Source organism: Notamacropus eugenii, chromosome 2, assembly GCF_028372415.1.
Source record: "Notamacropus eugenii isolate mMacEug1 chromosome 2, mMacEug1.pri_v2, whole genome shotgun sequence".
NCBI lineage: Eukaryota > Metazoa > Chordata > Mammalia > Diprotodontia > Macropodidae > Notamacropus > Notamacropus eugenii.
This window is the reverse complement of record NC_092873.1, coordinates 474,872,288-474,900,005: the sequence shown is the minus strand read 5'-3', so window position 1 is coordinate 474,900,005 and position 27,718 is coordinate 474,872,288. Positions and strand designations below refer to the sequence as shown.

Below are 27,718 nucleotides of genomic sequence, written 5' to 3'. Positions count from 1 at the left end.
AGCTCAACAAACACAGACAAATCCTTTGACAAAGTACAATGCTCATTTATGCTTTAAAAAAAAAAAAATCATCAAGTCTTCTTAACTTCGTCTCCTCCATGAACTGTGCAGTCCACTGACATTGGCTAACTCATACCTGGAAGGTGTTTCCTCTTGATCCTGTCTCTTGGTTTCTCTTGATTTCCCTTAAATCTCAGCTGAAATCCTACCTTCTGCAAAAAAACCATTCCTGATCTCCCTTAATGCCATTGTCTTTTAAAATTCCAATAAATATTCTCTGTATTTTGTACATAGTTGTATGCATATTGTCCAGTTAGACTATGAACTCCTTGAGCAAGGACTGTTTTGCTCTCTTTGTATTCCCAGAGCTTGGCACAGTACTTGAAACACATACTAGTAGGTGCTTAATTAATACTTCTTGAATACACAAGGATAATAACTGTCTCAGTGGAAAAAACGGGATATATACAAGAGATGTCATGGAACACTAGGATTTTACATATAGATTTGGGAATCATCTAGAGATGACCGTAGATATCCTTGGAGGTCATTGAAGATTACCGGGTGTGATCTGAATGAAAAGCCAGCAAGGGAGACTGAGAAAGAGTGGTCAGATAGGAGAGGGAACCAGGAAGAGAATTTTGTCATGAAAACCTAAAGAAAAGAGAATAATCAGGAGGAAAGAGTACTTGACAGGATCAAAGGATGTAAAGAGGTTGAAAAAGATGAGGATGGAGAAAAGAACATTGGCAATTAAGAATTCATTGCATTTGTGAATTGAACATCAGTTGAATGATATGAGATTGTAAACCAAATTACAGAGTTTAGTAGCAAATGAGAGGATGGGAAATGGGGACAGCAATAGTATAGGCAACCTCCAAGGAGTTTACCCAAGAAGGAGAGGAAAGAAAGAAGATGGGAGGTAACAGGGATAGTTAGACATGTGAGGATTTCTGAAGAATAGGGGCATACATTTGTAAGGAATAGGGAAAATATTGGGAGAAATTAGAGAGAGTGAAGAACAATGGGGACTGTCTGCTAGAGAAGGAAGGATGGGATGGGCAAAAGAAGGACTCAGTGGGCAAAAATAAAAATCTGAGTGATGTGCAGTAAGGAGATGGATAAGGAATTCTTGGTTAATGGCCTCAATTCTCATTGAAATATGAGGTGAGGGCCTCAGCTGACATAGGGTAGGTGGGGGAAGGAGCCACATTAGGAGGCTTGAGGAAGGAGGGAAAAGATTTGGAATATCCTGGGGTAGGGGAAATTGGGTTTGTGGATTGTGAGTTCTTTGGTTTGATTTTGTTTTTGTTTTTGTTTGTGAGTGCAATAGCAGATCAGTTGTAGAAATGTAGAGGCATTGCCTTACCATAGTGAGAGCCTAATTGAGATTATGTAAGATAAATTTGTAGTGGAACTACTTTACCTGATTTTGAGATTTCTCCAGGAGCAAAGGAGACATGCATGTGTGAGTGAGAAATCCAAGGTAAGGGTCTGGCAGAGCTTGATCAGCCATGGGAGAAAGGAGCAGGAGACCTTAGAGTAGAGGATATTGAATTCAGTTGATTCACTGAGAGGGTAGAGATGGGGAAGGGAGGGGAAAATGGCATGGAGTGAGTGGAAATCACACAGGGAAGATCAGGGTTAGACGTCATGTGTTGCAGCAGTTTGAATAATAAAAGGATTGTGATCCAGTGAAGAAATTTCAGTTTATGAACATGGAAGTAGAGTGCTTGTGGATGATGACCAGATCATTTCTGTGTGTGTGTGAAATGGAATAGAGGAGAAGGGTCATAGGAATTGAGTAGCTAAAGGTATATATACTGTCTTAGGGTATTTGATCATTTGGGAATAGAAATATCAGTTGTTGATTGCTAGTTTTGTTATTAATCAATCAGCAAGCATTTATTAAATACTTACTACGTGCCGTGCACTGTGCTAAATTCTAGAAGAAAAAAAAACACCTTTCCTTCTCTTCTCTCCCCCACCCCTAGCTTTTAGAAGTGTCATGATCATAATGGTTTAAAAACACTATTCAACATTATTTGCATGTACTTTATTCAGATCTCACTTATTCCAATAATATTTGGAGAGTAAAACAAATAAAATGGAAATGCAGAAACTAATCCAATTTTATTGATCTTATAGTTGCTGCCCGTCATGGATTGCAGAGTCTGGGAAAAGTTGCTATATCTCGGCGTATGCCCCCACCTGCCAACCTCCCCAGTCTCAAGGCAGAGAACAAAGGCAATGATCCTAATGTGAACATTGTGCCTAAAGATGGTACAGGATGGGCTTCTAAACAGGAACAGCATGAAGAAGAAAAGTGAGTTTTCAGTAGTATACCTTTTAGGAAGGAACATGGATTCTTAAAGTTCAGGAACATTTTTTCTGACAGTTTTTAAGTATTTCTATGAATTCAATAAAAAAAAAAAGGTTGGACACATTTTCTTTTGCACAGGAGTATTATTTGTGTATTGAATTATATTGATTGGATTGTTAAGCTGAATAGTGGTAATTTTCTTATTGCTTGTGACACTGAACGCTTGCATTTCCCTGGATTCATCCTTGGAGCAGTGTTTTTTTATTAGACTCTGGCGCCTTAGTACCATATATTGTAAATTTCCAAATACTATCAAAAACTTACTGCTTTGTACTTCTTAGTGATAGTGAACTAATTGTTTTAAAAAATAATTGTGGGTTAGTAGTGGCACTTAACCTGATAGGATCATAGGACTAGATTTTTTCTTGGTCCTTTGTTACATCTTAAATATGGCATTATAACCTTTCTTTACTCTTTGATATTATTTGCACCTAGACATTAATGCTTATGAATATGTTGTCCTTCAGATGACATTACTACTTAAACAACTCACAGGGTATCATTATATAGCCTTGTTAACCTCATTTTGTGCCGTCTTAAGCTATTTAAGATAACAGTAGTTTTCTTTAAAATAATGATCCATAAGAAATGATATTTCTCCTTGTGGTTGTTGTGCAAGGATCCTGATAAAGTAAAAGGTAAGGTTTTTAAGGTATTTTCTTTGCTTGATGTGTGATAAGTAGCTTTTTGAGTTAAGGTGACATTACCACTTGGAATTAGCATCACATTTGGACTTTTCTAGTTAATGTTTTATGACCTAATGCTTGTTCTCATTTCTGAAATAGGTTTTCTCTACACGCACACACACACACACCCCCTATTTTTTTTTTTTTAAGACCACCAGAAGTACCACCAGCACAGCCAAAATCAGGAGTTACTGCTCCCCCTGAAGTTCCTCCGGTTGCCAAATCATGGGCCAGTAACAAGCAAGGTGGGCAAGGAGATGGTAAGTGGAAACTAGCTGGGAAAATTAGTTGGACTTCATAGTAACAGAACAGCCATACAGGAAATGGGTTTGCTTTACATGGTTCTTTGAGAATTTTCATAGCATTCTCAGTCCCTGGGAAATACAGTCTTATATCTCTTTTGTCATTTAAGCAGGTGTTAAGTGACTGAGAAACTACTCATTTCTCCTAGTATGATAATGAAAGTAAACACGTATTTTCAAGCTTGAACTTTTGAAACAGAATAGGGTTTTTAAAGCATAGACGAGACCTTTGAATGATTTATCTTTGTGTTCCATGTTATCTGTCTTTCCTTTCTATCCCTAACCTCACTGCCTCATACACTTAGAAATAGAACAGTAGTCAAATTTTAATATTTTCATATCTGTCACCTGCTTCAGTAGCCTCTGTATGATTAAGGTATTTGGTTTTTTTAAGTCATCTTCTGTTCTTGAAAAAAGATGAGCATGGAGCCATGGGCTTCTGTATTCTTCTGAAATGTACCACTGTGCAGCAAAATTCCCTGGCATTATTCAGTGCTTGGTTTTGAGAGTTAAAATGAATGAACATGTCCTTTGGTTATCTAGTTACCTCAGCATTATCTGGTCAGCTCAGCATACATTTTCAGTCATTTACTATCTTCTGGAACACTACTATCATTCTTAACTATTGAAAGGTTTTCTCTTAAATCCAAATCTAGGCATTATTGACTTCATAAAGTAAGATCTAACTTTAATATTCCCACCTTCTCCCCAAAAGGTAAAGCCACTTTTGTAGCTTTACCATAAATATTCTTTCTCAGAATTAAGGGAAGGGATCAGTCATAATTAGAAATCAGTGAGTTGTGTCTGAATTAAGGATTTTCAAAATATTTGTTTAAATAAAAAAGATATTCCCTTTAAGTTTCTGTGTAATTAAAGTCCTTGTTATCAAATCGTGTATTTCAGATTAGCCATCAAGACTCCAATTCATAGAAAGAGTCTAGTTTTTTAGGAAAGGGATTTGACCTATATAGACAACATAAAGCAATCTGGGAAAGTTTATTTACTTCATTGAATCTGTAATCTTACTCATGTGCCTACTTCCTCCAGTCATATAGATCTCAGACCAGCCATACCCTCTTTTCTTCCTTTGGGAATCTTGCCTAGAAATCTTCCTAGAAATTATCAAGAATAAAAAATGTATACTGGCCAACATCTTCTGGTCACATCTTTTTATGTCCTTTAATACTGCTGACGTGCAATTTGTAATACTAGATAATATGCTGCAGCATATATATGCCAACCATATTTCCATTGTCCTTTCATTGAAGGCATATACAGCATCATCAAAAGAATACTGCTGTTCAAAAGATGGGTTTTTATTTGAGGGAGAAATTTGGGGACATTAAAAGTGTCATACAGGTTAGCCAATGCAATCTAGTTCTTTCCTCCTATTTTGTTCTGCATACCAGCTCATTGACCATCTGTTGTGTCTATCCAAGATCTATGTGCTCATCAAACAGCTGCCCATCCCAACCATGTAGTGAACACTACATACTAGGTGGTCTTCTTCCATTTGGTTTATCTTTTGTAGATTGTCACTCTGAATAGTTTGTGATGATTAGGAACGTATTTTAGGAAATTAGGCAGTGAGGCAGAGGCCTGGTGTAGTAAAGTAAGTCATCTGTGTATAGAAGGACTTGTAGGAATTCATTGTCTAGAGACAGTCTTTATGGACTTTCCTTTTGACATTCTCCATGGTGGTGGTAATCATTTCTGTCAAGTGTGTTACATTTGTAATCATTATCTTTTTTAAAAGTTATCTCTCTCTATTCATGAATCTAGTATGGTTTTTAACATGGAAAGCACCTTTTTGGAGAGAGCCTTTAATTCTTTACTTTTTTCCTGTTCTATAAGATTGATGGTTTTTGATGTCCTCTTAATTTTCTTTTTTTCAAGAGATATTCTAGAATTTTTTGTAATTTATAAGTAGCTTTGCTCTCTTTTTAGTTTGTAATATAAAGAACCTATTTGTGTATTCTTCCTGTCTTTGTTTTCCTTATATTCCACTTTCTCATGCAGAGTATAAAGGATCATGATGTTTGATTCCCTATCATAGCTCCACTCTCATTGAAGAAGTTTTTCATTTTTCATGTTTGAAAATTTATTTTTAAATACTCTTGGGATGATCTGGTTTAACTGGTTTCACATCAAGCTTTCTGCAAAAATCACTTCTCTTTGCTGTTTTTATAAAGGGATAATGCATATAATCTTCCATTCTCTCCTGTTAGTTTATATTAAGATATGATCAGTTTCATTTTTGTGGTGTTATTTGGTACTTATCAAATGTAGAATGATTCTGTTTTCTTCCTGAAGAAGCTGTTTGTGGTGTGTATCAACCTTTTGTGTTGTCAAAAAAAACATTGTTCTTGTTCCTCAATCCCAAACTATGGCTTTCAACATTTTTTAAATTGTTTTCCTTTATATTCTGAGTGTTCCTCTAGTGCATTTTTCTCCCTTCTCTCTCTCCAATCTTCCCCACTCCCCTGTGCCAGGGTAATCAGATTATTAAAGTACATCTTTGATTGAATTTTAAAAAGTCATCACATTTTCCGTTGAATTTTTATCTTTCCATCTTCCCGGAAGATGCTTGCATAGCCTTGCCATTACCTTCCTTGTGATCCTTTTGCCTTGGTTCATCATGAACTATGTGTCCCATCAAATTATTTCCATGGAAAAAGGGGGGAAAGTTACAATCCTAATCCAAACACCTTGTACCTGTTTTGTAGGAAAGTAGCTGATAAGTCTCTTCTCTTGCTCTGTTTTCACAACTATTCCTTAGTTTTTCAAGGAGTTATAGCTAAATATAAAGTTTTAAAGGCAACATTTTTCACTGATAACTAAATTTCATCAGAAAGCTAATAGTGATTCATTTAGAAAACAGGAGAGGATGCTGACCTATAAATTAATGTTTCATGGTTATGTATTTATATTTAATATTTTGAAAATTCTTTAGGTGTTCAAGTAAATAGTCATTTCCAGCAAGAGTTTCCTAGTCTGCAAGCTGCTGGCGATCAGGAAAAAAAAGAAAAGGATGCAAATGATGATGCCTATGGACCTGGACCCAGCTTACGACCGCCAAGTAAGAGAGCATTTTACTTTGGATAAATTAATTTTTAAAATGTAATATAATTGATGTTTTGTACTTAGTTACTTTTTTAGTAATATTTAGGCAATCAAGCAACTTTTATTAATTCCCTATTGCATGCCCAACACTGGGGATAAAAAGATAACACAAATCAGCTCTTGCCCTCAAGGAGCTTCCATTCTATCAAGAAGATAGCATACACATAAATATATACAACACAAATATGGTTCATTTTATGTGGGGACAAACTAGTAGATGGAGTTGATCAGGACAGTCTTTATATTGAAGCCATATGTGAGCTGGATTTTGAAGATAACGAGGCTTTTTGAGAGTCAGCTGAGGAGTAAGTCCATTTCAAGTATAAGGGGTAGAATAGGTAAAAACACAGAGGTAGAAAGTATAATGTGGTGTGAGGAGCAAGAAGGCCAGACAGAAGAAGGCACAGAGAGGAGATTTTTTTTAAAAAATCAAAAGCTGAGGAGGTAGATTTGATCAGTTTGTGAAAGGCTTTAACTGTTAAAGTAAAAAGAGTTGTATTTGATCTGTAAGTAATAGGGAGCCACTGAAGTTTCTAGAGCTCAGAGTGACATCAGTCCTATGCTTGAGAATAATCACTGGTGACTTTGTGGAGGATGGATTGCAGTGTGAGGGAGACTTGAGGCAATGAGACTAATTTTGATGCTATTGGAACAGTCTAAGGGGAAAAAGGTGAAGACCTGAACTAAAATAGTGGCTGTGGTAGTAGAGAAGGGATGGGTGCAGATATTGCAGGGTCATAATTGACAAAAGGGATTGTTGGAATGTGTGATCAAAGTAATCAAAGATTGACCCAGGTTGCATACCTGGTCAGATGTATAAAATGATAAGGTCTTTTGGTATTATTATCTTCTTGACTTCTAGAGAGGGCTTTATGTTATGTTAGTTTCGTATGCTTCCTACCTCATGAAATCTCAGTAGGAAGGGACCTCAGAGGCCATTGACCCTCCAGTGAGGGGTAAGTGAAGGGAAAGCTCATCTGATTCCAAGTGCATTCCATTCCACTTTAGGGTAGTTGTAATTGCTAGAATGGTTTTCAAGTCATTTGAAATTTCTTTCTCTGCTTCTACCCATTTTTCCTGATTCCTCCCTCTAAATTCAAGTAGAACCAACCTAATCCCTGGGCTTACCCATGAGACAATCCTCTCCCCACACCCCCAAAGTCTTCTTTCCTTCATCCAGTCCTCATGACATGATCTCATGGCGCTTTACCACCCTTGTTGCCTTCCTCTGGATAGCCTCCAGCTTATCACTGACCTCCTGAACTGTGGCACCACACTGTCTCAGCACAAAACTCTGAAGTCTGACTAGGATAGAATGCTGTGGCACATAATCACTCCAACATGTTTGATACTCTACCTCTCAGCATGCTTTTTAGACTATCTTAAGCTTTTTTGCCTTCATATCATTGATTCACATTGAACTTGCTGTCCACTAAAAACATAGATCTTTTTCAATCTATTATATAAGAAGATTCATAAAAAAGATCCTAAATTTAGTTGGTGCTTCCCCAAATCTTGTACCTAGGGAATTGGTTATTTGAACCTGAGTTGAAGATTCTATAATTATCCTTTTTAAATTTCATCACTTAAGATTCAGTCCAATAATCTAACCTCTCAAAAACCCTTTTGGGTACTGACTGTAATTTAATGTGTTAGTTATTCCTCTTATGCATGCCTTCTATGCTTTTATTCAGATGATTGACAAAAATGGTAAAGAGTATAGGGTCCATCAGAGATCCTTGAGGTCACCGTACTTAACCTCATTTCAAAATTATTCTTGGATTGTAAATGATTACTTTTGGTATTCTGTCATTCAGCCACTTCCCAAATAAACTTACTTGTACTACCATCTAGGGCACATCTCTTGACCTTTTTCAGTGAATTGCACAGTTAATGTGCACAATTAAACACCAGATTTTTATCATCTCCATCAAAAAATTACAGTTGACTTTGCCTCCTAAGTTGTGTAAAAGCCAATTTTTGCTTTTTTTATCCATTTCATTCTTAGTGCTTTGCATGTTTAATCCCTCTTCCTACCAGATGTTGCTAGTTGGAGAGAAGGTGGTAAATCTGCTGGCCCATCTTCTCCATCTGATCAAGAAGATAAGCTCCCTGGTCAAGATGATGGTGCAAATGGACCAGTAGAGCAAAACGATTCTCATAAAACAACAGAAAAGAGGTTACCTGGTGTTCCGCCTCAGATACCTCAGCCTAAACTGAATGGACAACAGCAGCCTGCTCTTGCCTCTCAGTACAGAGCAATGATGCCCCCTTATGTAAGTACTGTTAAGTGGATGAGGTCTAAAATCTGCATACCAATTCACCTAAAAAAATAGTATCTACTAACTATAAGACATTCTTCTGGGATCTGGGAAGACAAAACCAAAAATGGCCCCTGCTCTCAAGAAGCATCTGACACCTTCTGAATACACTGTTATGCAATTTTAATATTATGTAATTTAATAATAAATATGGTTATGTGAGTTAAAAAGATAGACCTTTAAGTCATCTTCCTTTTCTGGAAGAAGCAAGCTGTAACTCAAAAATATTTTCATTTTGATCTTGCATTTATTTTTAATTATGTTTAAGCCCTGAATGTCACAGCCTGTTACACTACTTCTTTATAAGTAACTTACTCTCCCAGGGAATGAATATAAGTTAAGTTAGCAGCAGTCTAAAAATGTGTTTGGAGGTATAATAGTAAAAAGTCTGATTTTTTTTTTTTTTAATTTATCAATAGTTCTTAATTATTTGTGGCAACATGCCATGGGGGTTTAAAGTGCTCAGCTTGAGAATCAACAAGACCTGGATTCAAATCCTGCCACGATACTAGCTTTTTAACCCAAGAGAATTTACTTAACCTTTATGTGCCTTATTTTACACTAAAACTTTACCTACTAAGTCAGAGAACAATTTTAGTTTATGTTGATAGAGGGAATTAGACCACACTGGTAAAATTACTATTTGTGTATTTATTTTTAGTTATTTTTATTCTGCCTGTCTAGTTTGACCATAGATAATTTAAATTTAAAAAAAAAAAAAAACTATTGTATCGAAACTTTTGGTGTACCATGTAGCTTAAATGAATGCCTCCTAAATCTTAGGTAGCATAACTAGTAATCAACACCAGACATAGGGTATTATCTTATTATTCTTTCTAGGCCATAGGATCTCTATCCTTGTCTCCTTCAAATTCTTGAGTTAATTTGCTAGTCTCTTTTGTAATTTTCTCAAGCTGAGTTTGGAAATAATTGCCCCTCAGTTACTCTATTTTTAAAAAATTTAATAAACATGAACCTTCTAATCTACAAAGAAGGGCACAGAGGAAAGTCATATGCAAAGAAACTTCTGTTACATCCAGTTTGTTTTTTAAAGTATAAATTAAACACCAAAGTAATAATTTTTTTCTTATCTCTATCCTCTTGAATTTTCTTCTGTATTTTTAAAATAAATTTTTCTTGATGTCTTTTGTTTTTAATATTTCCTAGATTTCTCCTTGTATCCTTCTTTCTTCCCACTCCTTTTAACAGATTTTTTTTAAAATAGGAAGACAAAAATAAATTAACAAAACAGATAAACATTGGAAAAAACCTGATAAACAATGTTCCCACATGTTCTTACATGTTCCTTGGAGAAGCAATTTTTTTTTTAAACCTAGAGGAATATTCAATATTTATGGCTAAATTTTGTTCATATAGTTAACATTGAGACTGTTAGGGTTACTTTAATGCTACACTAAAGGGTTACTTGACAGCTAGACAAAATTGGAAAAACAAATTCATTTAGAAAAGCAAAAAATCTAAAACTATGAAGAGAAATAATGCAAATGATAGGATTTAAAGTGGAACATCACTTATTAATCCTCCGACTATGTTATGAAGCAACAATCATAAATCATATTGCATTGTAAAAATAGAAAAGTAAATCATCAGAACAGACTAGACTAGACCAAAAAGAACATAAATTATGGAACTTAATAACTCGGTGCCTGGTAAACCCCTAATTTTAATTGCTGGTAGAACTGGAAAGCAGTTTGATAAAAATTAGTCTTAGACCAGCAGCTTGCAAAACGTTCCACAAATAAATTTGATGATATATAGCCTAACCTGAATATTTAAGCTCACACCACAAAAAAGTTAGAATACCAAATTATATATTTTGGGCAGTTACAGGTATGAGGAATAGAGGCAATTACCAAAGATAAAATAGAAAATTTTGGCTGTGAAATTGAAACTTAGTTGATACTTTGTTTTCTTTGTTTTCTTTTTCTTTAACTTTCTTTACCCATCACCTATTCTCTTCACTAAAAAAATCAATAGTAACAAATAAGTATAGTCAAGAAAAACTAAATAATTATCATGTATCTGAAAATGTGTATCATTCTGCATCTTCTATCCACCCTTTTACCACGAGATCAGAAGCATTCTTTTGTCTGAATTTTTCCGAAGTCATAATTTATCACTGTATTGATCAGTGTTCTGAAATATTCCAAACCTGTTTCCCTTTATATTATTTTGGTTATCAAATAAGTTGTTCTTCTGGTTCTATTCACTTTACTCTGTATCAGTCTGTATATAATTCTTCCCATATTTCTTTGAATGTATGATATTCATCATTTCTTATAATATAGTATTGTTCTGTTAATACAAAAATCACAATTTATTCAGACATTCTCCAATTATCTTACCTTTCCCCCTGTTTCTCAGTTCTGTTGTTATTGATAGTTATCTCTCATGTTCCTAACTTTGCAGTCTTCTGACTTTGCTCTAACATATGTTGTTTTCCCCTTGAATCACTGAGTTCTTTGTGTTCTATTTTTCAGGGTGTCCACAACTTGGGTAAAGTTTCCATTTCCTGATCTTAAGTTTTTAATTTTCTTTCCAAGTGCTCTAATTTTATTCTTTACCTCCTTTTTTTTGGTTTTTTAGTTTCGTAGTTTCATTTTGCTGAACTACTCTTGGAGTCTTTGGTCCTAATCCATTCTTTCTGATGCTCTACTTGTACTTGTTACAGGATAAGATATTAACACTCCATTGATAGCTCTTTGTTGGATATAATTCATCCTGTAATTCTTGAACTGAGCCTCACTTGAAGCTCTTTGAGCCACCATTCTTTAAAAGTAATATTTCCCCATGGTTCAGCCTTAAGGACCCTATTCCCCCAGAACATGTCACCATATCTTTCAGACATACGTACCATCTTGCTTTGCACTATCTTTTCTATTAGGCTAATCAACTTCCAAGTTAAAACCAGAATTCTTTTGTTAACCAGAAAATATAAAGCCAGTGGTTAAAGTAAACAATACTGAGTTTTTATAAAATAACTCATGTACCAACCTTGTGACCTATGTTTCAGTTACTATGTTAAAAACAAGAAATACGAAGTTGAAAACAACCCTTTCTCTAAAAGAGCTTGCAATTCCAGCTTATGAAACTGTAAATTTTAGAGCAAGATAATTCATGTTTTTCTAATATATTCCTGGATAGATCAGAATCCTCTTTGCTCCTTAAAACCTCTCAGCAAAGTAGGTTCTGTCCCTTTTTGATGAAAGAAATTAGCTTTAAGTGATTTAGTTCTGGTCATGTACTAAGTCCTTTTGGCACATGATACTGTGGCCATGGGCAGGTCATTTAACTTTAGTGACTGTAAGTTACAGCTGAATTGTCCATCTTCATTAGTGGTGCAGGAATTCCCTGCAACTGATGAAATCACAGCTGAGATGTAAAGGGACCATTTGTATGATAGGTAGCTTTAATTCTTTTCAGACTATTGACTTAATTGAAGTCAGTTAACATCCCTGTTGAAATGTTGACTTTTGTTTCAAAGAGACATCTGGGATTATTAGAAGCACTGTGCAGCCCAGCCTGTTCATTCACTATTCAGTTCTAGTCCCTCTTTACATTACTGTCCATCTGTAGAGCCTGTTTAAGATTGGTGTCTTAGTGGGTTCTCCTTCCAGCTGGTAGCATGAATCAGACCATAGTTACTTCTAATCCATTTTCTTGTGTGGATAGTTGGACCACTGTTTTGAGTGGTGGTGAAGCTCATTTCTGAAATCTTCTGGTGGTGTGCGATTTGATGCTGTGTCAGTACAATAGCTGGTCCCATCAGTAGGCATGGCTTTGGGCAAGTTGTTTACCTTTCCTGGACTTTGGTTTTCCCACCTGTAATATGAAAGGTATAAAGGCGCTTCCAATAGAATAGTGACTCAAAATAAATATAATTTGTTTTAGGTAAGTAACAGAAATGTTATTTTAACTAATATTGTACCTATGTACCTTTTTAGAGGCAAAGCAGGTTTTATTATGTTCTAAATTAATTTTTGGGTTAGATGTATGGCTTTTTCTTCCAGATGTTTCAGCAGTATCCTAGGATGGCATATCCTCCATTACATGGCCCCATCAGATTTCCACCTTCCTTATCAGAGGCTAACAAGTAAGAATTTTAAGTGATTAAAGTGTGTTAGATTGTGTATTCTGTATTCATAATATCTAGTCGTTATGGAATGCAGACATTTAATAATGTATAAATCTGATTTTTAAAATATGATAGTTCTCTGCTAAGTCAGAAAAATGAGTTTAAATTTTCTGATGATTTAATGACTTTGAAATTTAAGAAAGCATACCACAAAGTAGAAATTGTTCTGTTGATGTATTGATGCAAAAGAAAGAATAAAAAGTAATTTTTGCTTCTTGCAAAAACAAATTAGAATCAGTTCCATCCCTTGGTTTTCCTCCTGAATTTTCCATAGATAAAGTTTTGGTTCTTTTAAGTATTAAATCCATTGTTCATTCTTAAAAGATTTTGTTTGGAAATTGAACCAGAAAATTTCAGTCTTGAATTTTCTGCTAACTTAGTATTTCATTCTGTTCTGGAGTGCATGTTTTAACCCTTACATTCATTTTTTCATCTAGAGGTCTTAGAGGAAGAGGCCCACCCCCCACTTGGGCCCCTGAACCTGAACGCCCCTCTATTCTTAGTGCAACAGAACTCAAGGAGCTTGATAAATTTGATAATCTAGATGCTGAAGCTGATGAAGGCTGGGCAGGTGAGAATTGAAATTGACTTGTTAAGTTTTACTGCCTTCACCTTAAGGAATTACTCTGAATTTTCCTTCATATTTATATTTAATAGGAGCTCAGATGGAAGTAGATTATACAGAACAACTCAATTTTAGTGATGATGATGAACAAGGTGGTAGTCAGAAAGACAGCAAAGATAATTGGTAAGTCATTAAACCATATTTTCCAATTTCAGTGGATTGCTGTTAGTTACACAACATTAAACATCTATATGAAAACTTTTGCCACTTTGCTTCATTATAAAAAAATACCAGTCTCCACGTGTTCACGTGTTAATAAACATTTGTCAAGCCCTACTTTGGGCTAATCATTGTGCAGGATTCTGGGAATATAAGTACAATAATCAAACATTCTCTGCCTTCCACAGCTTACATTCTAAATGGGGAACAAGGTGCACAGTTTTTACGAAATCAGTGTAAGGCAATTTGGGTGGAGAAAGTAGTAACATCTGGGAGTATTGGGGAAGACCTTGTGTCTGAACTGAGCTCAAACTGACATTCAGTTTCAACTCATACCTAACTAAGATTCTAAGATGGAGAGATAAGGAGACAAATTTTGCAGGTAGAGTAGCCTGGGCACAGGTTTGGTGATTACAAGTTGTAGAGGAGTGCATGAAGAGTGTAGACTAGACCAGAAAGTTTAGGGTAGCACAGGTTATTATGTAAAATACTTAAAATGACAAAGAGTTTTGTATTTGTTCCTAGGAGCAGTTATTAGCCCGTGAGCTAATAGAAAGGAAGTAATATGCTCAGTATTTGGTGTTTTGGGTTTGCTTTAGGAATATCACTGACTTTTGTATGGAAGATGGATTTCAGAGAGAAGGAGCTTGAGACTAATTCAAGGTGATAAAATTCAGGGTAGAAGTGATGAGGGCCAGAGTAGGGTTGTGGTTGTGAGTGGACTGAAGGAACTAAATGCAGAGGAGATGTGGAGGTAGAATTGGATCTAATGGTGGATGAAGGAAGAGAGAAGAATTGAGGGTGGCTCTAATGTTGCACACTTGGTTAACTCCAAAGTTGTTGGTGTTTTGAACTGAAGCAGGGAGGGAGTAGGGAGTATTTCCAGGGAAAATATTGAGTTCTGTTCTGTATATGTTAAATATGGCACACTTATAGAATATGTAAGTTTGAAGCCTCCAGGAGGCAGGTGGAACTGGAATGCAGAAGAGCCATCTGTAATTCAACACACAGGAGTCAACAAGAGTGTAGAGAGAAGAGAAAGGGGCTCAGGAAAGATGGAAGCTTCAGGATCTTCCAATATTTAGTGAACGTTGGCCAGGAAGATATATTAATCCAGCAAATAAAACTTAAGAAAAAATCCAGACAGGTAGTAGGAGGACTTGCTTGTTTTCCTATTCAAAGAACTCTAGGGTATTTTTGATCATAGTGCCTTGATGCAGGACTCCTGAGACTGTCTCAAGGATTGCCTGCTAATTTTCATCTCCACTTCACAATTTCCCTTGGAAATCTATAAAAAGCGATGGGGATATTCCACAAACCACAGTTTAGCAACACTGTTAGAGAAAATGTAGTGGATGAAATAGATGTTGATGAAGCATTTTTTTCTCCCTTCTTGCTATGACTTTTGTTCTTCAGTGAAGAAGAAGCGTCAAAGACTTTGGAAAGTTCTGAAAATCGAAAAGATGATGATGAAGGTTCCAGCAGTAAATCTCAGTTGCATCCACAGTCAGTGGGATCAAAGGGTCCCTATGGAAAAGGACCTCCTTTTAATCAGGTTTGTTGAACTGAGGTATATATAAAATAATCAGCAAGGATCCTTTGTAATGGGCATGATGAAAATAGTGGGGGGGCGGGAGGGAAGGTGGAGTTCTTACTTAAAATATCATGCAACTGAAGACTTTCAAGTATGGTAACTTACTGAAAACCAGACGTAGTCTATTTTTGCGCAGTCCATGGGAAGTATATCTTAAACATTCATATTAAATTAAAGAATTTTAAGAAAGGGAGAGGCTATTTAGGCCAATCTGTTTGTTACTTTTCTAAATCTTGCTTTTAAAATATCTGACATCCCCAGATATCTGGTCTGGTTTGTGCTTAAAGATTTCTAGTGAATAAGTGTGACTTGTTGGCCAAAGTGGTTTTGCTTTTGGATAACTTAAATGTTAGTTTATAGGAACATGAAATCTGCTTCTCTGTTAGGTTCATTTGTGTGTTTTTCTTCCATTCATTGAATTCTTAATGAAACCATTATGTAGCTTTTGTCTATTTTCCAGTGAGAAGGAATCACAGTACCTGATATCTCCTGAGGCATCCTACTCTATTTTTGGATAATTAAATTGTTGGGGTTTTTTTGTAGAATGCCAACATATGCTTTGCTGTAATTTAAGATGTCATTGATCCTCTGCAGTTGTGGTTGATCAGAGTTCTTGATTCTTTCAGTTTTCTGTATAATGTTGTTAATGTAAAAATGGTTTTCAGGTTCTGTTTGCTTCATTCTATACCAGCTTATAACAGATCTTCCAGGGTTTTTCTGAAAGTCTCTTTTGCTGTTTTTTCTAATTCATACATCATAATTTCGTCAGCCATACTTGACCAGATAGATGCTCCCCTTAGCTTTCACTTCCCTTCTGTGACAAAAAGAACTGCTTTAAATATTTTTGTACATCTGGGCCCCTTCTTTCTTTAATCTCTAGTAGTTTTAGTAATGTTATCATTCAGTCATAATAATTTAGTGCCATTTGCACCATGATATACTGTACTACTTTTAAAAAATATGGTCTATGATAACTTTTAATTTTTTTTTTATGATGACCCACACTACTCTTATTCAACTTGTAGTCAGAATCACAATAGTTTCAGCGTCTTATTTTTGTGATGGTCATGTTTTAACCCATGCATAAGGCTTTATTCTTTTTAAATTAAATTTTGTTTTGGCCTATTGTTTAGTGCTGTTGATATTGTTGGAGCTATGTGCTGTCTTCAAATTTGACAAGTGTACCATCTATTTTATCTAAATTATTGATAAAAATAAGTCAACAGTGGGGACTAAAGACACTTCCCTTCCTCTAAGTTAACACTGAACTCATTATTGATGAATATTCTTAGGTTTCTGGAAATTACCTAGTTCTAAAAGCACCTGTCTTAACTGTACCACGTTATTGTAGAATCCCGTATTTCTACTCTGATCCTCAAGCATAATATGAAAGACTGTGTCGAAGTATTTATGTACAGGATTTCCCAGATGTAACAGACTAGCTTTCCTGTAAAAAAGAGAAATGGTAACCCCGGATCTTTTTTTTTTTTTTTTTTTTTGATGAAACCATGCTGGCTTTTAGTTTTCACAGCTTCTCTTCTAAATGTTCACAAACATCTACATTAGTCTGTACAGGCATTTTTCTTTTTTTCTTATAATCTTCAGTTTTTCATTCTTGAAAGTATCTACCTTTTGCATTGATATTCCCCTCAATATATTAGACTACTGGATCCTAACTCCGTCTCCTAGCCACTTTTTATCCTTTGAAATCTAGGGTTAATTTCAGGTTGTGTGACTTCAATGTAGCTGTCATTTGCCCACTTTTTGAGGGTGTTCATTTATCAAAATTGACCTTTTTTATCATCTATATTCATTTAGCCATAATTTCTGAGCGTTCATTTTACTGAACTTCATAATCTTCAAATTGAACAGTTCTCAGACAGTTCTTAATTTCACTGTTGTTTATCAGGTCAATATATATATATAGCTTTCTTGGTTTCCCTTAGCCAGGAGTTACCAGCCTCTACTACTCATGTCTGTCACCTGCTAACACTTGGGAATCCCTGTCTCCTTGAATACAGGAAATTGCTTTCTCCAAAATTGATCCAATACACCTTCTATTGTAAAAACTTCATTCCTATTCTAGCTTTAAATATTCAATGTATTTTTTTTTGCTTTATCATAGTCTTAGAATATCAGGGCATATTGACAGTAGGGCACATACCTTTGCATATTCATAGGTAATGATCATCATTAATAACTCTTGCCTGGTTAGACCAATCATAGAATATTTGCTGGCTAGCCAAATGCATTCAGTGTTAGTTTTTAGTGTGATCTAGTTCCTAGCTGAATATAATTCCCTAACATAGCATAATTTCCATTATATATAGTAAATTTGTCACTCTTTGATACAGTCTGATCATGGTAAGGACAAGGAAACTTTATATTACAAAATAAAATTTTATGACAAGCTCAATTCTTACATTAAATTTGATAAATTTGTGTGAGTGGAATAAAAGTGTACATATAGTATTCAGCCACTAATAGAAATTACAGCTAATGGTTTGCTTTAGGTCTTGTAGCATAAGACTCTTTTTAGATTTAGAAGTTTAATTTAGAATATTAAATTTATTTATTTACCACTATGACTCATGTTTTTTACATTTTGTACACTTAAGATTTTGTAAATCTTTTCCTCTTCTTTATTAATTAGGAACGGGGACCTCCCCCAGTGCAGTCCTTAGTGCATGAAAAGACCAGTTCTACCCACTTGCCACTTCAGCCAAAGTCACTTACTCAACAGGTATGATGCTACTAGTTACTGGTTAAAGTGCTTGAATTTTTGAGTGAAAAAACACATGCAGATGTTTCTCACTTATGAGGTATTGGAGTGTGCTTTTCTGCTTCAGGTACCTAATAAAATATCTGAAAATCCATACTCAATTGTTCTTTAAAAAGCCTTGGTTTTGTTGAGGGTAGTGGTCTTTAAGCTTTTTTTTTTTCCATATATTAAAAACTGTAAGGGTTTGGGATTGTTTTTTGTTTTGTTTTGTTTTGTTTTGTTTTATTTTGTAAACTCTTAAGATCTTTCATTCTTGAGGATGAATTTCAATTTCAAATTATTGGGTTATCCTTAGAATATCTACAAATTAATGCACAATTGAGTTTTAACTTGAATAAAATTAACAGACAAACTGAAACAGACTTGTGATAGGTAAATAGTCATGTTTAATTAATTATGAATTATCCAGATATACTCTCTGATTTCACATTTTCTATTCTGCAGAGACATTCAGTTATATTATTCTTCCCCTCATCTTATTTGGCCAGCCATAAGCCATCTCTCACTTGATGATTTTTCTACTAACCTCTGGTGACACGTTATCCCACAACATGAAGTGCCCATTGGACATTGTTATCTGCATGTCCTCTGGATCCCTCAAACTTAGCCTTTTATTACTATTTAGCCTTAGTACTATTGAGGGCTCTACTCTCTTACAGTCACCTAGGTTCACAACTTTGCCATCATCCTCAATTCCTTACTCTCCCTCATTCCACATACCCTACCAAGTCTTGTTTGTGTCTCTACAAGATTCCCTGGATAGACCCCCTTGTCTCTACTCATGTAATCTACATTTCAGGCCTTCTTACTGCATCCTTGGAGTATTGCAGTAGCCTTTCTTCTAATCAGTTTTCTTGTCTGGTCTTTGCCCATTCTGGTCCTTCCTCCATATAGCCACCAAATTGATTCTTCTAATACGTGATTCTGACCGTGTTACCCTGTTATTCAATAAACTATAGTTCCTTATTATTTCCAGGACCAAATATAAGTTTCTCTGTTTGGAATTTAAAACTTTTTCACCCCCTTGATCCTTCCAAGCTTTTAGCTTTCTTGCATATTACCTTACCTCCGTATATAATCTTTGGTCCAACCATGCTGGGTTACTGAGTTCCTCACCTACAATGCTCCTTCCTTCCTATCTCCACACCTTTTTCCTTCCAGTACACAGCCTAAGCACCACATTTTGTAATAAGCAAGCAGCTTTTCTGGATCCTCCAAGCTGCAAGTGCCTCCTGTTATAAGAAAGACTTCCATTTGCTCTGTAATTACATTCTGTGTTGTCTCCTTTCTAATATATGCTTCTTGAGGAAAATGGATTTGTTTTGAGGAAGAAGAGATAGAGTTGGCACTTAACATAGTACCTGGTACATGGCATTAATAAATGTTCATTGAGATAGTTAACTCATTTAGTTGACAAATTTTTAAAACAATTTAATCTTGTACGCTACTGAGTTTTGTAAAGAAGTAAGATGTGTTGTAAAAATAGAGCTTTTGATTACTCGCCTCACACATGGTTTTTGTATTTACACACTTAATAATATGTCTGAATAATTATTTTTAACATGACCCTTTTTTATTCTTATTTTACATTTAGCCTTCATCCCGTGGGGAGTTAAAAATAATTCAAATTCTGCTCAGCCCACAGATTTCATTGTAGGATCGAACTAGAATAACAAGTGGAAGCTTTTTGTGATTTGCCTCAAATCTGAAAAAAAAAAATGCTTTCAGCTCTTATCAGTAAATAATGAAGGTGTTAGGAATCAATAAGTAAGAGCTTGTAGTTCTTCCAAATAGCATTGTTGTTTGGTTGTACAGTGAATACTCAGAATAGCATCCACATCTATATAATTGAATTTAAATACAAAATGAATTCCCATTTAAACTATTTGTGATCTTTGGACTATTCCTTACTACCGTAAGATAACAAAACTTGCTGTATTTGTAACTTTAAAGCACTTAAACATTATTGGAAAATTGTTTGTAACATATGCCTTGCTATTATGACACAAGTTGTCATATAGTTTACATTCTCACCTCTTCTAGAACTTTACATGTAAAAATTTCCCCCATATCTTAACAAGTTTTTTATATTTCATGCTCATTCCCCAAACTTTGAAATATATCCCCACTTTAACTTAGTTATCTTTTTGATCCCCTACTTTCAAATTGCTATGACTATCTTAAATTTGGAGATTGAGTTGGTTGTAACTGAGGAAAGTCTGTTGTAAAGCCAAGCCAAATTTTTTTTTTTTCCATTTCTTCTACTTTAACTTTCCAGGTGATATTTGTATACATGAAGGTATATGTGATAGTCCTGGCAGAGAGTTTAGCTGGGATTTGCAATTGCTTTTATTTTATAGTGCATTATTGAACCTTAGAAGAATCTTCAGATATCTCAAATCATAGTTAAAAATTAGATCAGAAAATACTTAATTGAATATCTACCATGGAAGAGTTTCTTTGCTTTTCAAAAAGCAAATTCAATACACTTATTTCCCTTTAATAGGCATTGTTGTCTAGTAAAAAGTACACAAATGGGAGTCAGAATATGAGTCTCAGTTCTACAATTTTGTATTTCTCTGACCATCTCTGGGTTTCATTTTCTTCATGAAAAATAATTCTACTTCCTGTCCCTGTGTACCTCATATTTTGCTACAGGAATCCAAATAATGAAAACACTTTGGGGATGTATATAGAACTTTCCATAGTAAATTAACATCTGGCTCATCCACTTGTTTTTAGTAGAACTTTTCATGCAAAAATGCAAAAGTATCAAACATGCCTTGCTATTATGACACAAGTTGTCATATAGTTTACATTCTTATCTCTTCTAGAACTTTACATGTAAAAATTTCTCCTGTGTTTTAACTTACAAGTTTTTTTTATATTTCATGCTCATTCCCCAAACTTTGAAATATATCCCCACATTAACTTTGATCCCATGCTTTTAAATCACTATGACTAATTTAAATTTGGAGGTGGAGTTGCAAGTATCCTTATTTTTTATGTTGTGGATATCTTTGACAGACTGAAGTCTATGAACCTCTCCCTCCAAATAGTGTTTTAAATGCATAAAATATATAGGATTACAAAGGAAATCAATTATATTGAAGTACAACTATCAGATTTTTAAAAACCTATTCATAAATTCTAGTTTAAAAACTCCTGCTATAAAACAGTATAGGTCGGTATTGAAGTCTTTCCTGTGATGAACCTTTTAAGCTCTGTTCAAAAATAAGCAGGACTGGCATGCTAATGTCTGAGTGTACTAATTGATCTAGAAGAAGCAATATTGCTAAACTGATTTATTTCCTGCTACATAGAATCAAATTATGTTACAAGGTAAGGTATAAGGTAACATGGTATAATGACACCAAAGTATCATTCAGTCCATCAACAAGTATTTAATAAGCATCTACACTAGGATTGGTTGGGGAGACAAACTCACAAGTGAACGTCTCTAATCTTAAAGAGATTACAGTATAGATAAGGGAGATAACATGTATATAAGGAGATACAAAATAGGTTCCACCTTTTCAGAGAGGAGAGGCAAAATCAGTAAATCCTAGTGTTTGAGCTGAACTTTGAAGAAAACTAGGATTCTAGGTGTCATTGTTGAGGATGGAGTACATTCTAGACACGGAGAAGAGCCATTGCAAAGCTGGTGGCAGGTCTGAGGGACAGATAAGGGTCCAGGATCATAATAGGAGAATAATATGTGATTAGGTTGGGGCCAGGTTATGAAGGACAAATGCATATTAGAGGAGAAATAAGGATCCACTGGAGCTTATTGAATATTAAAGTGCTGTGGCTAATCCAGTATTTTATATCTCAAGAAATCTTTTCTTCTTTTAATTAGTCTTTTTACAGGTAGAATGGAGTTATAATGATCTTCCCCCATTAGACCCAAGCCCTGGGACAGTTATTCTCCTTTGTGTGTATCATGGTTAATTAGAGCTCTTTATCTTAATATTTCAGCATCCACCTCCTGATCGACAGGCAGGACCTGGAAGATCAGGTCCTTTTCCCCCCAAACAAGTTCCTGATGAAGATGAAGCTTGGAAACAGCGCCGGAGGCAGCCATCGGAACTTTCTGCAGCAGTAGAACGTGCTCGAAAGAGGCGTGAAGAGGAAGAAAGGAGGATGGAAGAGCAGAGAAAGGCTGCATGTGCAGAAAAGCTGAAACAGTTAAATGAGAAATATGGCATTGTAGAAAAGCAGCCATCTCCTGAAGAAATTAGGGAACGAGAGCGTGAAAAGGAAAGGGAAAGAGAAAGGGAAAAGGAAAGAGAAAGAGAAAGGATAAGGGAACGAGAGCGAGAAAGGGAAAAGGAGAGGGAGCGAGAAAGGGAAAAAGAGAGAGAACTGGAGCGAGAGCGGGAAAAGGAAAGAGAATTGGAGCGGGAACGAGAAAAAGAGAGACAACTGGAGAGGGAGAGAGAACGAGAAAGAGAGCAAGAGAAAGAACGGGAACTAGAACGGCAACGAGAAGCAGAAAAAGAACTGGAAAAAGAAAGAGAGAGAGAAAAAGAGCGTGAAAAAGAACAGCAGAAGGAAAAAGAGAGAGAAAAAGAGGAAAAATTGGAACGGGAAGAGCCTACATTACAACCTGTGTTAGAAAAACAAGAAAGTGAAAGCTGTAATAAAGAAAAAATAGGTTTGTTATGTTTTTTAATGTCATATTTTAGTTATTTAATATCCAAGTAAAATTTTCACAATTGTTATATTTTTAGTAAGAGTGCATTTTTTTCCCTATGGTTTTATTGGTGTGAGTACATGCTTCACCAGTACAGTTCACAAAACAAGTCCTATTCTTGTCATTTAACATTCTTGTGATGATTTCTACATTTAGGATCCCTCACCAGTCCCTATACTAAAAAGATTAACCAGCTTAGCAAGATCTCCTGGGTCTTTTACTCTCCTGATACAGCCTTTGAAAATCCAACAACACTTCCATTCCACAGTGAAGCATCAGAGGAACATCTCAATAGAGATCTCAGTTAGGAAAAAAGAAGAAAGCAATACTTTTAATATGAATTCTCTATTATATGGAGATCACTTCTTTTACCAAGACTTCATTACTGCTCTGCTTAGGTTTCAAAGACTTAAGTCATACCAAGCAGGATTAGGTTTTGTTTTTTGTTTCTTTTACAAGTTGGAAGGTTGAGATACATCTTGTGAATTCTTATTTGATTTTATCTGTCAGACTTTCTCAAAAGATTATCACACATCCTTCCCCATCTTAGCCATGAACATTTTCCCCTGCTTCCAGTAGGTGTAGTCAGGCCTTTTTCTAAAGCAAAAACTCATTAACAACAAACTACTAAGGTTAAATTCATGGAAATGCTGAATTTTTTTATAGGCCCTAGCAGTCAGTAAAAATTTTAGGTCTTCCATGTTGCCATCTAGTACTGGGGCAACGGGGAGGGATGGGACAGTGTAATTGGAGTTATTTTGTATTTCAGCTGGCATTTCTGGTTATCTTTTAGATGAAACTACTTGAGGTAATGTCAGGTTTGTTTGTTTCATTTTTTAATTAAATATCATTAATACAACTGTGATCTTTCACAGTGGCAATTAACCTATTTGCAATTTGTAGCTTTGGCACATAAAAGAAAGTGAACTTCCAGATTTATTGTATGAACTCTATGAACACATGCATTTGTGTGTGAAACTCCATTTAAAATTTTTACTATATGTATGTAAATTCCCTTTTAGTTTAACCCTACTCAACAACATATACACTATTCCATAAATGCATAGAATGAGTTTGGCTTACACTTTATTGAATTTTTGTGTCTTTGACTTGGAACTTTCCTTTCAGTAAAAAGCATTGCATTCTCTATCATCTCCAGTTGTTCTGAGCTATCTCTCACCACTGGACCTGGAGGAGAGAGTGGGGCTGGTGACTATGCATAGCCCTCTCATTTAAATCTAAAGTGAAAATTAGGCTAGATATGTATTTATGATTTAGAAACCTAATTATTTTGCCTTTTTAATTTTATCTTTGCTCCCTACCCTACCTACCCTGAAATTTATGAGGAATCTAGGGTTGTGAATAATTTTGCAGAATTCCTTGATCATCCGCCATCGTCTCTGACTTTTCTAGGTCACTGAACTTTTCTAGGTCTTCTCAGAAGTGTTGTATTCCATTTTAATTAGCATGTGTACAGGAAAAGACAGACATTACATACCTATAGCACTTTAAGGTTTGTAAAGTGTAATATATGAATTCATTTGATCAAGTATATGGAAAAACTCCACAAAGATGAGTATAAAAAGTAATTGTCAAGTGTTTTCTTTTGTCAGAGGAACAGCCAGTTTTCACTAGACAAGACAGCAACCGTAGTGAAAAAGAAACCCCACAGGTGGCTCACGAAATAGAACCAGATTCAGGGTCTCAGCCTCGACCTGCTGTTTCATCAGGCTATTCCAAACAATTTCAGAAGTCACTGCCACCACGGTTCCAAAGACAGCAGGTAAGAAGGAAAATTATTTGGGTCAGTTATAAAGTCTGATATTTATTGAACACCTATTGTGTGCAAAATATGGTGTTAGTGGGTTGGAGTACAAAAATTTGAAATGTGTAATTAAGCCCAAATGTTTAATGGTCGGTAGCCTTTTGGAATAAGGGCTGATCTTGGAGTCATGAAGATCTAGATTCATATGCTTCCTCTGACATGCTTATTTTTGTGACCGTGGGTACTACTAGTTATTTAACTTCTATGCTTTGTAGATAAGGTGCCTGTCTAGTGGAATGTCCACCCCAATAATTTCCCAGATCAATAAATTTATCTGTCCCTCCCCACCACATATGTCTGTTAAGTATGAGTGCATGCATGTGTTGTGTATGAATATATATTTTATATGTAAAATTATGTAACGTGCATATATTTATCAATTTTTGTGGAGAGAGATCAAGTAGATTGTACTTGATTTGTACTCAGTTCTGAAAGCTACAGTACCCTCTTAATTGAAGACTTGCATTTTGATAACTGGATAACTTATTCTTTCTAGTCTCCTACCACTCTCCTTTTCTACCCCTTTATATAATTTTATTCCTGATTTAGCGTATACTGTCCCTTTCTTGGCTTCCATTTCTTTTAATATAACATGTGGCACAGTGAATACTTGTTTTTTATTGGTAATGTTTTCAAGTTCCACATGAGAATGCTTTGTTATTTTCATAGGAAAAGAACTAGATGATCTCCAAGGTTGGTGCAGCCTAGGTTCAAAGGCAATCTGACTCAACACATACTGTTGTTTGTCACTATGGACAAGTGACTTACAGATTTTGAGCCTTAATTTCCTTACTTTTTAAAATGATCATGATATTTGTATTACTTGTTTCATAGGGATGTTGTGACAAAGAGGCTTTTATATACCTTAAAGCAACTCCTTACTATCTCTTATCCTCACTTACACTCCCCATATCCAAGCTGTGGCCAAAGCCTGTCATTTTCCCCTTTTCAGTATCTCTTCAGTATGTCCCCTTCTCTCATCTAATACTGCCACTACCCCAGTACAGATGTAATTTCCTCATACCAGAACTATTACAACAGCCTGCTGGTGGGTCTGCCAAGTCTCTTCCCATTCCAATCCATTTTTTAGTCAGCCAACATAGTGATTTTCCTGATGCTCATTTGTGACCATGTTACTCGCCTACTTGATAAATTCCAATGGCTCCAGCATCATATTCTCCCCAAAATACACACAAGAAACATACCACACACACACACACACCTTTCCAGTTTTCTTACATACCTTATAATCCATGTATTCATCAGTCCATTGACTATACATTCCATCTACAGATTCAGGGAATTTTCTCCAACAGTTCTCCATGGCTAGAATGCTCTCCCTTCTCATCTGTTATTTCCCCCCTTTTCCTTTAAGTCCCAGCTAAATTCTCACCTACAGGAAGCTTTTCCCATTCACTCTTGATTCCAGTGCCTTGCCTTTGTCTACACAGCTGTTTGCATGTGGTCTCCCCTGTTAAATCTTGAGCTTGTTGAGGGCAAGGACTGTCTTTTACTTTTCTTTACATTCCTAACTTAGCACAGTGCCTGGCACATACTGGAAATTTAATCAATATTTATGGAATTATTCAGCTTAAACATTAAGTGAATTGTGTTGTAAAAGGTTAAAAATTTAGTTCTTAATTTTATATATTCCATATATAGGCTATATATATTGTATGTATACACTATATATACTGTATATTCTATATATACTAAGTCGTGTGTGTGTGTGTATCTCAAGAACTTTGGATTTGACTGTGCAACATGGGAGAAGCTGGCACAGGACCACTCTGCATGGTGTGCCCGCATCAGAAGGAGTGCTGTGCTCTATGAGCAAAGCAAAATTGAGACAGCACAAAGTAAACATAAGATGTGCAAATTTGGAATACCCATCCCAAAAATTCATATGGTCTATTATGTCATTTTGGTCCTCTTCTAAGACAAAGGACAACAGACAACCAATATACCTGTAATTGAATTCATAATTTTTTCATTACAGATTTAAATTCTACAGGCCGACTTATTCCCATTCTGTCGATCTTGCATTGCTTTTCAGGAACAAATGAAACAACAGCAGTGGCAGCAACAGCAGCAACAAGGTGTGCTTCCACAATCTGCTCCTTCTCAACCTTCCGGTGGTGCTGTCCCTCCTCCTCCACATAGAGCTCTTTACCAGCCCATGCAGCCTCACCCTCAACATTTAGCTTCCATGGGTTTCGATCCACGCTGGCTTATGGTGCAGTCTTATATGGATCCCCGAATGATGTCAGGGAGGCCTGCTATGGATATTCCACCTATACATCCTGGTATGTTGAAGTTGTCATTGTTGTAAACTAATGTTCAATTCATTTTTCTGAGATTGATCTCTAAGCTCTTCAGGGTCTGCTTTGTTTTCATTTCCTTGATTGACTTTTGCCAGAGACTAGCTAAAGAGAGGAGGACATAATGGAGTAGTGTCTTCATTTCAGTTTAAGTACAAATTATTAAATGCTATCACTAGCTTACGTTGCAATTTTTCCTCCTGTTGTGGGGGAGAGGGAGTTGGTTACTGAGGTCCTAAAAACCTGCAGTTGATCATTTATAGGGCTAGTAATGTCTTACACATCTGTAGAGACTTTTCTCATTTATGAAGTCATGAATATGGTGACAGTTAATATGGTAATTTAAATATTATCTACATTTTACAAAGGAAGGGAATGAGCATTAAGGACCTACTATGTGCCAGGCACTGTGCTATGCACTTTACAAATATTATCTTGTTTGATACTCATAATAACTCTGGGAGGGAGGTGGGTGCTCTTATTTTCCCCATTTTATAGGCAAATGGAGGGAGCCAGAGGTTAAATGACTTGCCCAAGTTTCCACAGCTAGTAAAATCTAAGGATGGATTTGAACTTTTGTCATATTATCTTCCTCTATTAGAGCCTCCCAGGGCCCTATTCACTACACCATCTGGTTGTCTCTATTCCTTAAACTATTATCCTTTCTCAAAGTTTAATCTTCTTTTTCTTTAACCCTTTTCATGAAGCTTTCTCATAACCTAGCACTCTAGTTCTTTTGTTTTTA

The 27,718-nt window shown here is 35.6% G+C and overlaps 1 protein-coding gene across 7 annotated transcripts in view; it reads left to right on the top strand.

Moving 5' to 3' along the window:
- PRRC2C (proline rich coiled-coil 2C) overlaps positions 1-27,718 on the top strand; it is a 95,999-nt gene that overhangs the window by 29,211 nt on the left and 39,070 nt on the right. For 6 of the 7 annotated variants that reach the window (XM_072648640.1, XM_072648642.1, XM_072648638.1 and 3 more), the window contains exons 3-14: positions 2,149-2,326; positions 3,220-3,329; positions 6,325-6,450; positions 8,535-8,770; positions 12,847-12,929; positions 13,409-13,542; positions 13,629-13,719; positions 15,172-15,310; positions 18,003-18,092; positions 22,110-22,788; positions 24,441-24,610; positions 26,709-26,958. In XM_072648640.1, the coding sequence (XP_072504741.1) occupies positions 2,149-2,326; positions 3,220-3,329; positions 6,325-6,450; positions 8,535-8,770; positions 12,847-12,929; positions 13,409-13,542; positions 13,629-13,719; positions 15,172-15,310; positions 18,003-18,092; positions 22,110-22,788; positions 24,441-24,610; positions 26,709-26,958 (2,286 nt within the window). The remainder of the gene's footprint in view (positions 1-2,148; positions 2,327-3,219; positions 3,330-6,324; positions 6,451-8,534; positions 8,771-12,846; positions 12,930-13,408; positions 13,543-13,628; positions 13,720-15,171; positions 15,311-18,002; positions 18,093-22,109; positions 22,789-24,440; positions 24,611-26,708; positions 26,959-27,718) is intronic. The other variant, XM_072648639.1, reaches the window with a different exon arrangement.